Source organism: Anomalospiza imberbis, chromosome 5 (genome assembly GCF_031753505.1).
Source record: "Anomalospiza imberbis isolate Cuckoo-Finch-1a 21T00152 chromosome 5, ASM3175350v1, whole genome shotgun sequence".
Classification (NCBI taxonomy): Eukaryota; Metazoa; Chordata; class Aves; order Passeriformes; family Viduidae; genus Anomalospiza; species Anomalospiza imberbis.
The window spans coordinates 23,800,417-23,812,455 of record NC_089685.1 but is presented as its reverse complement, the minus strand read 5'-3'; the positions used below and the strand labels follow the sequence as shown (position 1 = coordinate 23,812,455).

The window sequence follows — 12,039 nt, the reverse complement described above, 5'->3', positions numbered from 1 at the left end:
CCCCAAAACAGGATACCCCTTCCAGATCACAGCCTAAAGATCCCTCTCAGAAGCTCAGGTTCTGAGAGAGAATGCATGCCACTTTTTTCCCTGAGAAGCTGCACTGAAAGGAAAATATGTGTGGTACATGAGAACACTGGAGCTGATTTTGTCTGGTACTGGATGCTTTAGTCAGCTTCTTTGGCTGCGGGGGATCCCTGCCTTGGGAGCGGGAAGGTGTGCACAGGCAGTATGGTGCTGCTGGGCAGTGAGCACAGGCACTGGGAGCTCCTGGCACACTCAGGGATTCCCATTCCCTGTAAACTTCCCTGAAATTGTATCCCCTGGAAGCCTGGGTGCCATGAGGCACAGGAAGCTCATCCAGCCTGTGTTTTGGGGAAAAGTCTGCTGAAAGTACATCCACCACAGTGATAGTGATATCACTGTATTTGCTTACGGCTGTAGGTCAGGTAAGGCTTGAAGGCAGAATTGATATTTTTTTGTTAGAGCAACTCTAAAAGTAGAAAGACTAGACAACTTTCAGGCACATGAGCGATTCTCCTTGTCTCCACTTCCATGAATTTCTGTGGTTTACATGGATCATCAATTTCAGTGCTAAATACTCCTCTCAAGAAAATTTCTGGCTACCCCTGCCAGTGGGACACAAGAGTGTCCTTTTCTCCTTCCTGTGTCTCATATGAGAGTGAAATGGTGTTTTCTGCTTTTATTCCTGGCTAAAGATTCATTTTTAACACAGTCATGCGTTCTAAATAGCTTACAGCCCAAGCAGTGGAATTTGGCTCCCAAACCTTTTGCAAACCATGAGCATTCCTGGCTAGGAATGCTTGTCAAGCCTTTTTTAATGAACATGCCTGAAGTATATATTTCCCTGCGTTTTGAGGAACTCAGAAGCAGAGTTTGCTTCTTGCTTTCCCTAACTACAGCAGCAGGTGCCTTTATCATTACTTGACCGAACCCTTGAGCAGTTAATGTCTTGGACTGGCATTGAATGAAGGTACATTCCTTGCTTTTATGGAGATTAGCTATTCAGAAAAATATTTGTTCTAAAGATCTCACACCTCATGATTGCTTGCTGCAATAGAATGATATGTTTTCTCTTATCACCGTTTCTGATTACATAAACAAATGAAATAAAAAAAAAACCTCTGTGGGACTTCATTTTTTTGCTACTGTCTGTAGACAATTGTACGCTATGCTTCCATCAAGTCTGTAGCTTAAGTTTCTTGGATATTGAAAATACTGATTCTTAAAAAAAATTGTTAACAGGATATTTCCAAGTTCCCAGACAAAGATTATACACTGCTGGGTGAAGGTGGAATCATTCTGAGTGGAGGTCAACGAGCACGGATCTCACTGGCAAGGTGAGTATTTTCCTCTTCTGGAATGTATTATGACTAAGCATTTAAATACACGTGGAATATGTCCTGCTAAATAAATATCCTCCAGGTATATCAGGAACGTGATTTTACCATCAGAAATCTGAGTTCTGCTATGCAATTTTGTTTATGATACACCTGCATATTAATTTACTGAATTTTAAGTTTGATGTCAGACAAATTCTATGGTTTAGCATAAGATGAATCTTTCCCTCCCTGATGCAAGACATCTTTGGTAATTCAGATCTTTAAGTGTAGCTTTTTATGTACTGAAGAAACCCACAGAAAGATATAAATAAATATTCCAGGATCTTTCCCTGCTATGACATTTCTTCAAAGTGGTTTATATGTTGATCAATGACATACTGCCTGTCTGCAGGTAAATGGAGGAAAAAAAAAAGCAGCCATGTTCCAAAACATTTTGTGCTAACACTTTAGGCTTCTCTCTGTCATAAGAAAAAGAAAAAGTAGAAAGCAGTGACTAGTTAGTACGTATGAATAACTGCCTTGTCTGTTTGACCTTCCAATGTTAGTAAGTAATTCTGAAGGTCTATGGAACAATAACATAGGTGTTTGTCTTATAAATTAGCTATGTGTTTCAGCAGAATCACTTAGCTCTTGTGAGAAATCCAGTAATGACAGCTCTGATGTGTAAATGGCCCCATCTATTTCTGTGCCAAGTGCAAATTGTGTTGATTCCCATGCCCAGAAACACTGCGTAGAAGTAAAATCACATTATAGTGATCCACACTGGAATCCCATGAAAGATATGTATGTCTGTGTGAGGCTAAAAGATGGGATCATTAAAATAGAGAATCTTTTGGTGTGGGTTTGTGAGACTAAAGAGGCATATGGATGGTTCTGGTTTATGCAGTAAGAGGAAAGAGGAGGGGAATATCAGGCAAAGCTTTCAAAGCATGTAACCCCAAAACTACAAAAACCACTTAGATTTTCATTTAAAATGCAACATTTACACAGACTATTTCCTAGATGTTATGGATAATCGTGTCTGTCACTTTTTGGATGGTCGTAGCTTGTTTCCTGGAGGATCACAGAACTTACGTTTTTATTGTCAGCTGTAGAACTGTAATTTTTAAAACAATTACATGTGACTGTCTTAGATTTTTTTTGGGCTCCAGTCCAAGCTCAGTGTTCTACAAGGTGTGCAGGTACTGAGGTGTGGGTTGCAGACGAAGCTGTGAGAAGTAAAGGATGTAAATTTAGGTTTACAGCCCTGGGTTGTACCTAGGTAATAAACTGGTGATAAACTGGACATTCTGTTCTTGGACTGGCTGCATAAACTTAGCTGGTGTAGTCTGTGCAAGGTCAAGTGAAATGAGAGTCCGTGATGGAAGTGACATCAACCAGCCATCTTGAGAAGCTGGTGGAGATTGCATGAGCCTGTCTTTCTTACAGAGCACTGTCATTGCCTGCACCTGCAACCTGGGAAAAGAAAGGACCAAGGGAAAAACACAGTGTGTGTCCTGGACTTGAGTCAGCTTGCTGGCCTGGTACCATAAAGCCAGTAGCTTTGTAGCTACTAAGTGCAACACACAAATTATAGCAATAAAACCCTGCAAACGTCTTGCTGATAGAAGCACACAGAGAATTTTTGTTGCTGTGCAGCCACTACATCATAATGTATGGTCAGTGAAATCCATTGTGTTAGAGGATTTTTCAATAAATTTGCTAGTTTTATTAACATAATGATCTAATATTGAGGGCTTTTTCTCTTGGTGGTTAAATATTTTCACACTGATTAATATACTTAAAAAATACATAAATGCAGATGGCCGGATTTCTTTATTAATTATAATCTGATTGATATCGCATAATAATTTTCATTTTCGCAGAAGAAGGCAGGGGGTCTTTTTGAACTTCTATTGAATTTTCTTTTTTAAAAAACTCCTCTTAACCAGAGCTTTAGGTCTCAATGACCCATGTCCAGGTACATACAGCTTAAGGTCCTATTTCATGTCTTAAACTCGAAAATTGTACAGTCTCATTGCAAATTATGTTTGCAAGACCATGCCTCATAAGACACTTAGTTTTGCTCACCGTTTTTTTTAAGTACCTTTTAAATTAAGCTCCGAGACCTAAGTCTTTTCACATGTTTATTTACATAAATGCAGTATTCCCTCAGGCACCAGTAGTTGTTACAGGAGACATTAAATTCCCGTTGAAATGAATATTGTACACTGATGGGAACTGTCAGATTCAGGACATAAACAGATCTCTTTTTACACAGTGTAACCTGCGTAAAAGACAGCTTTGTTTCATTGCACAGAAATTAATCGAAAACTGAGTTAGTTTATAATGTGGTCTGCAACAAGAAAAGGCTTTATTAAAAGATGTCTTATAAGTACATTTCAAGTTAAACTCCAGCTCCCTAGAGCTGGAGAAAGCTCCATGCTGTAGAAAGTCTGTCAATTAAAAGATTTGAGGCATTCTTCTTAAATTGTATTTATTTAAATTTATAAGAGATGCAAAAGTTAATGTCATTTCCATTTTTTTCTGTTCAGGGCAGTGTACAAAGATGCTGATTTGTATCTCCTGGATTCTCCTTTTGGACACTTAGACATTTTTACAGAAAAAGAGATATTTGAAAGGTATTGTATGTTTTGATAGATTGTATTTAAGAATCTCACCAAGCAGCACAAAGTAAAATGAAGGGTTTTTAATAGCAGTACAAAAATACTGATGTGATCAAAGTTATGCCTGTTGGGATGTTCATTTTTAGGGTTTCGCATAGTATTATGTTGTGGTATTATGTATATATTTTGAGTATTTTTTTGTTAGTGGTAGGACAATGCACTGTGAGGGGAACAAGCCTGGGCCAGTGTGAGCATTACTGCTCTCTCTTCCATCTCAATATATTGAGCCTGCTGTAATCTTGTACTCCCAGTGTGTGTGGCTTTATATCTGACATGTCTTTGTATGAGAAAGGCTTTCACTTTAAAACAATTACCTGCTTTGTAAGTATATTTTTTTACAAAAAGCTGTATTTTGACCTGTTTTTCTAATCACTGAATGTTGAATCACCTGAAACTGCCTGCTGATGATTGGCACAGGTTGGCCCAAGTCAGAGACTTTTTGCTTGTCCTTTTGATGAAAACAGTAAGGACACACACTGTCATCCATAATCTTTTCAGCCTCTGTAATTTTGAAGTTTTGAAATTGGAGTAATACTCTTAAGTCTCAGATCAGCAGATCTGAGTAACCCTGATGAAAAGATGAAAAGAAATACTTCATGATGAACTGTGCTTTTTGGGTTGACCTGAACATTATTCAATTTTACCTCTTTTTTGGTTCTTGTAATAAAGTACTCACCCTTTACACATCTCAGCTTTACCACCTCCTCTGTAGTTTGAGGGAGCACCCAAGACTGCTCATACTGGGAGCAGGGCAGGCAAAAGCAAATTGAAAGGGATAAAATCATAATTTAATAATGAGAACAAAAAAGTCTAAATTTTCACATTTCCATCTTTTACAGCTGCGTGTGCAAGCTGATGGCAAATAAAACGAGGATCTTGGTTACGTCAAAATTGGAACACTTAAAGATTGCTGACAAAATATTAATCTTACATGAAGGGAGCTGCTATTTCTATGGAACATTTTCTGAACTTCAGGGTCAACGGCCAGACTTCAGCTCAGAGCTGATGGGATTTGACTCTTTTGATCAGTTCAGTGCAGAGAGAAGAAATTCAATCCTTACTGAGACTCTCCGACGATTTTCCATTGAAGGAGAAGGCATGGGATCACGCAATGAAATAAAGAAGCAATCTTTCAAACAAAAGTCAGATTTTAACGACAAAAGGAAGAACTCCGTAATTATTAACCCCCTTAATGCAAATAGGAAGTTCTCAGAAGTGCAGAAGAATGGGATGCAGGTCAATGGGCTAGACGATGGCCACAGTGACCCACCAGAGAGGAGGCTCTCGCTGGTACCTGACTTAGAGCAGGGGGACGTGGCTCTGCTGCGGACTGGCATGCTCAAGGCTGACCATCTGCTGCAAGGGCGCAGGAGGCAGTCGGTGCTGAACCTGATGACAAGCACCTCTGTGAACTATGGGCCAAACTTTTCCAAAAAGGGAAGTACAACATTTCGGAAAATGTCTATGGTGCCTCAGACAAACCTGTCTTCTGAGATAGATATCTACACCAGGCGTGTGTCTCGAGACAGTGTCTTGGATATAACTGATGAAATCAATGAAGAGGATTTGAAGGTGTGTTTTGATTGAATTTATCTTGGGTTTGGTTATGGTGGTGGTTTACTGTAATATACTCCTCATCTGTTTTTCTGCTGGACTATTTCCTTCCTAATGCAGCATTTCTCTGTGGAATATGTTTTTGAATACCTGTGAAAATTTTTAAACTCAAGTATCATCTTGAAATAATTGAAATCCTCAAAAATTTATTTTGCCTTATTTTTTGTTAATTTTTCAGTACTGTCTGTAGGGAATTTCAACACAGAATTTACATCTCCTGCACTTTATCTTTCAGATTACATATGATAAAATAAAATTTGAAACCATAACTTGGAAAAAGATTGTTTTAAAGCATTTAGGTAAAATTCACCTTTGAAACATTAAGGTTCATGGGAAAAATAAAATATATTTGAAGTACTAGCACAGTTTTTAAAACTGGCATTTGATCAAATTTGATAAATTTGCCAGAGTGCTTAGTTCTTGTGTCCTGATGCAGATAATGAATGGAGGAGTAAGCTTGATTTTACTCTGGTTTTATGCATGTGATGAAAAAAACAGAAGGTTGAGTTTTATACCAAAAACTGGACCAAAATTTTTATTTTCTAATAGTTTCAGTTGGTCATGATGGACTACTTTCATTTTAAAAACTGGCAGCTGATTTTCTCAGGATAGGAAAATTTTCTGGGGGAGTTTTCTAGGAGGAAGCAGATATCCAAGGAAAATTTAAATTCATAATTTGCTGAAGCACTGCCCAGTTTTCTTTTGAGCTCAACAGAAAAAAAAGCTCAAAGTGCTTACAAATTTACTCTAAAATCATAATAATATTTCTCCATTGAAAGAAAATAGCTATTCATTAATAGTTTTTGATTCTAGTAGTGCTGGCTAAATCTCAGCTTCTCTCATTGTTGTCTGAAAATTTAAAATAATCTCTTGATTGTATTTTTAAAGATGACTCAACTGGTCAGTACCTTCCTCTCTAGCCACTATCAGCGAATTTAATGCTTCAGCTCAATTATTTGCAGTGAGTTAGCAGAAAGAATGATAGCATTCTTGTGTCAGAAATTCTCATACAGAGATATTATTAGCATTCTTACTATTATTTTACTGTTTTTTTGACAGGAGTGCTTCAGTGATGATGCTGAAAGCATGGGTACTGTTACTACATGGAATACTTATTTCAGATACGTTACTATCCACAAAAACTTGATTTTTGTTCTGATTTTGTGTGTGACTGTCTTCTTAGTTGAGGTAAGAAAATCTGTGTTTGGTGTCATGTTCAAACTGTTTGTTCAAACTGTTCTTTGTGAAAATGGATAAAGCATCAAGACATAAGCTCTTGTATGTATCACTTATTGACAACTGCTGCTAAATTAAATTGCAGTGACTTTTCTACTGTTTAGATGAGCATCTCTTCACCAAAGTTAGTGCTTAGTGCACAGTAGCAGAAGACCCATCTTCTCAAATTATCTAGGTTATTTTCTGCTATGTGATACCATAAATAAGAATTATTGCCCTATGCAAGTCTCCTGTTCACAGGTGAATAATCTTCCATTTTTCATTATAACTGATCTTTGCAGAGCCTTAGGGAGTTAACAGTAATAATTGCCATAATTTTTTTGATCAGCACATACATAAATTCTGGAAAATTGCTTTGAAAAATGAGTTACTAGCTTTGCTCCTGGTAAAAGAAGAGTGGTGAGTAAAGTACAGTGCTGAATGCCTGTGGGGGCAGTGAAAGATGAAAGGGGTGTTCCTGCAGCATGCAGAGAAGACTTTTTCCACTGGAACAAGTACTGAAGAACATCTGGCTCTTTGAGGACATTTGACTGTTTTTCATATATCAGAAACTGCCTGGTTTTTGTATGGTCTCTCAATTTAAGAAAGACTTTTAGCATATAGAACCTCTTAATGTTCTCTTGTGTAGTAAATATCCTAAATCAAGTATTTTTTTAAAGGGAAGGAACACGTTTCAAAGTGAGAAATCAATGAGACTGTGTTCATATGTCAACTTACAAAATATGGTGAATTTTCTCTTGGTATTTTTCAACATAAACTGAATGAAGAGAAGAATCCATTAGGAATATAGGATTAGTTTCTGTCTGATTGTCAGCAAAGGGTTTTTAGCAATTCTGTGGTGAGATTCAAACTTCTAGTGTCATCATAGCTGGAGAAAGATGTGTCTGATGGTATTCCGAATTTACACTAATGTCATATTGGAGGAAATTTAAGTTAGTTCTCTTGGACCAGAAACAAATCCTGGAGCTTCGATCTAGTTTAACATCCTAACTTTTAAACCAACACCAGAGGCAAGACAGTACTTAGATGTGTAGCTCTTCTAATCATACAAATTTTATTTTCATGGCTGTGGAAAATGGCTATGTAAACAACAGCAAAGCTGAATGTGAATTTCAGAGGCAAAGGAAATTTTAATTTTAAGATATGTAAGATTTTTTCCTGTATATTCAGCATATATTTCTAATGCTGATTACAAAATTTTGCTTTTATTTTAGACTAAACCTTTTTTAAACAGTTAAAAAATCCTCATCTTCTAATTGAAAAAAATCTTATGACAAAGAGTGCTTCCATATAATTTAAAGTTTCCAGTGTGACTGTCGTTGAAGTAAAAGCCTATTGGTAAATGAATGGGCTGAAATGTACCTAGCTGCAGCCCAGTCTTGAGCAAACCTCTTGTGTGAGCTGAAATACTATTCCAAGTGTTTATGTGTCCTGTGCTACAGTTTGTACCCTTCCAACTTGAGACAATGAAGAGAGGCTAGTGATGAACATCCAAGTAAATTGAAAGTGGTGTTTTTACACCCTTCAGATCTGGGTGGGACTACTGTGGAAATTCTAGAGATGCTATTTTAGATTTTGAATGGATTGCTTTGTGTTGCAGGTTCCAAGGTGGGTTCACACAGGTCACCATAAATAGGACATCAACTCTACTTATTTCCTAGGTTTGCAAGGTGTATGTTGTGTAGCTTACTTAAGCAGCTCAAAACTGTGTCTCATGGATGTAATACCCAGAGGCTGAACTGCAAGAAGAACAGTTTTGGAAGGAAACACAGAGAAAGGCTTTGTGAAATTATTCTGTGACAATATTACCTACCATCAACTTCACAGCTGAAAAAACTCTTCTGTTGTGAGGAGGCAAGATGAGAACAGAATTCTGTTGGGAGATGTAAAAATATTACTGTGAAAGAAGCCTGATTCTTACAAATACTTAAATTCAGGACCATCATGGTCAATCTTGAGTTAATTACTGTAAAACCTGCAAAAGTTGGTGGCTGCCAAAGAGAAGACTTCAGTTATGTGTATCAGTTGGGGTATTACCATATATTTCTGTACCAGTGACATAAAAATATATGGGAAGAAAATGTAAAAACTCTTTCAACCCTTAGAAAAATGATCATAGTCAGGAACAGAGCAAACTAAAATGTAATAGACTGGATGAAGATTTCCAGTATCTTGGTAGACAGACAAGAATATATTACAGACTAAATTCTTGTTGAACGCTGAACCATCTCACAATAAAAAGGGTTTAATTTTACATTTTAAAAATATTACAATTGATTATGTGGAAAATTATGTAAAACTAAGCAGCAAAACAATGTCAGTCAAATGAATATAACAAATGTAGATATCAGCTAGCAAGAACAACAATGCAAAAATAATAATGTTACAGGTTTGACTTTCATATTTGAATGGATGCCTTTGAAGATACTGAGAGAGGTACTCTTCTAAGGTCATTAAAAATATTAATCTTTAAAACTTAAAATCGGTTAAGGCATACAGTTATCAGTAGGAAAGCATTAGAAAGCCTTTGTAAATAGTATGGTATAAAAGAATACAAGAATTTCTAGAATTCAAGAATCTCTCAGGCACTTGATAGCCTGATTGTAATACAAGTCTAAATGTAGCTTTCCTGGTGGGATGCATTAAATTGTTTCCGTGGAGAGAGAAGCAGATATTACAAGTTTTTTGCTTTAAGTAGGTTTGACTTCCACCCATTTGTTATGCTTGCTCTAAAAAGTTATAAAATCAATGAAAAAAGACAAGAGAAAAAAATTACATGAAGTGATAAACCAAAATCTGACTGTTTTCTTTGGTCACAGGTAGCTGCTTCTCTTGGTGGAGTATGGTTTCTTCAAAAGTAAGTAGTGGTGATAATTTACTAAGAAACTGGGGGATCCCTTATATAATATTTTTCTGTAAAGCATGAATAAATTCTGCCAGAATTCTATGTGGATATTCACTATCTTATAGTCAACAAAATGGTTCATAGATGGGTGATCTACCACCTTGTGTAGGTGGTATCTGGTACTTCTTTAAGTGCTGGCAGTTGAATGGTTTATGCCTTGCAATTGAGTACACAACAGTGTATGCAAGATTTTTCTGGGTCAGCTCACTCTGGGGATGCGTGGATCTGATTATCTTCAATATACTGTGATTCAGAGGTGTTGGTAAGACTTGCTTAGGAACATTTTAAGGGAACAGTTTCTGTAAGACCTCATTTGTAAAGTTACAGGGTCAGCAGTTGTAGGTTAAAATATACTGAGCAGTGAAAAAGCCAGTGACTTTTCCTGGGTTAATGCTTTTAATCCATGTTTTTGTCCTGCAGCAATGAGTGTGTGTGAGTATAGAAGCATATGGTGACATAGGTCTGACTGGCGGTGGACTGATTTATGTTGATTTCCATCTACATTAAGTCACTAAGGGCTTTGATTTTTATAGTATACTTAAAGAATTTTACTTCCATTTTAATTCAGTTTTTTCAAGACTTAAACTAATTTTTCTGTTATAAAAGAAGTGGTGCATTTTCCTGGATTAGTTTAGGTTTGTCAGTGATTAAATAGGCAGCAGATTTGCAAGAGACTACCAGAGCTATTAATAATTTATATTTTGTACATTCATGACAATATTTTAAAAATTACTGGAAATATCTATAACTAACCATTAGCATAGCTTTAAAACCAATGGACACTGGAGTACTGTTTGGTTTTGTTTAGTAAATAAAAGAGAAAAAGCACACAGCTCCCAGTAATGCATTTATTTTTAATTTCCATCACACAGGTCAGCTTTAAAGGCAAATTCAACACAGTCAGCAAACAGCACCTCTGACAAACCTCCTGTGATTGTCACTGACACTAGCAGCTACTACATCATTTACATCTATGTGGGCGTGGCAGATACCCTGCTTGCCATGGGAATCTTCAGAGGTTTGCCCCTCGTGCATACACTTATAACAGTGTCTAAAACACTTCATCAAAAGATGGTGCATGCAGTTCTTCATGCACCTATGTCAACCTTCAACTCTTGGAAAGCAGGTAACTGAGATGGAGGATGATTGACTCATCTATGCATTTAATTTCAATTTAATGGTTTTCATTCTGTTAAAGGACAGTGTTACCTTCCATTTACATTTTCAGTCAAGCAGAATGTTAGAAGTTTGCCACATAAGGTAATTTGTGAATCTTTTAATGAAACTTGATTGCACTTAAGTGTGACATATTTCAGTTGTCAATTCTGATTCTGAAATATCATCCTGTAAGAAAGAAATTTGGAGAAAATAAACCATTAACTGTTCTAGGCAATAAGAGTAGAATAACTTCTAAAGAATAGACTTTGTCAAAAACTGCAATATAAAACATATTGTCAACTATGTCGTGAGTGACAAGGAATCAGATGTGGATGATAAATAGTGCTTTTTTATGAATAGTCCAACTAAAATGGCATAAAACATGAGTTAGTGTGAATGATGGTATGCATATTCAAATTTGGGAGTTGATATAAAGCTCATTATATAACTGGTGCAACAAGTTCCATCTCCCACTTTACATGAAATTCCTATATCATATGTTTCTTACTGATAAGTACTAAATTATAGGAGACACTGCTAAATGATGATACAACAATGGGCTTCTCCTTCATTTTCCCTTATATTCTTAACTTTGTTTTTACATGATGTTTAATACAGTAATTCTATTCAAATATTAAGAAACAGGTTACAAACCCATGCAAATGCTGAGGTGCAAATGACTTGTGAATCAGCAGGGCCTGCTGAATAAGGGGTACTGACCTTATGCTTTGTGCCTCTGTTTCTTCCTCTTTTAGTTGTTTCCTTTATTTAAATTACATTTTCCCGACTTTTTTTTTCCAAGAGCAGAAACAGAAGTTGTGTAGCCGAATTCCTCCAGGGGGACAGAAACTGTAGCTCCACTAGACTGTAATGGAATTTCTTGTACTTGAAAAAAATCTTGTACTTAATATTTTGTATTCAGAAGAAGTTATACCTATTGTTAAAGTAATAAATGTGGGATTTGAGAGGTATTAAAATATTTGACCTTTTTATTTTTTCCTTAATCCATAGGTGGTATGCTTAACAGATTCTCAAAAGATACGGCAGTACTGGATGACTTACTTCCACTCACAGTATTTGACTTCATTCAGGTTTG

The 12,039-nt window shown here is 36.5% G+C and overlaps 1 protein-coding gene across 3 annotated transcripts in view; it reads left to right on the top strand.

The window, feature by feature from the left end:
• The window catches only part of CFTR (CF transmembrane conductance regulator), an 86,883-nt gene that overhangs the window by 44,035 nt on the left and 30,809 nt on the right, over positions 1-12,039 (top strand). For all 3 annotated transcript variants that reach the window (XM_068189902.1, XM_068189900.1, XM_068189899.1), the window contains exons 12-18: positions 1,267-1,361; positions 3,899-3,985; positions 4,870-5,602; positions 6,704-6,832; positions 9,700-9,737; positions 10,658-10,911; positions 11,955-12,034. In XM_068189902.1, coding sequence (XP_068046003.1) covers positions 1,267-1,361; positions 3,899-3,985; positions 4,870-5,602; positions 6,704-6,832; positions 9,700-9,737; positions 10,658-10,911; positions 11,955-12,034 — 1,416 coding nt within the window. The remainder of the gene's footprint in view (positions 1-1,266; positions 1,362-3,898; positions 3,986-4,869; positions 5,603-6,703; positions 6,833-9,699; positions 9,738-10,657; positions 10,912-11,954; positions 12,035-12,039) is intronic.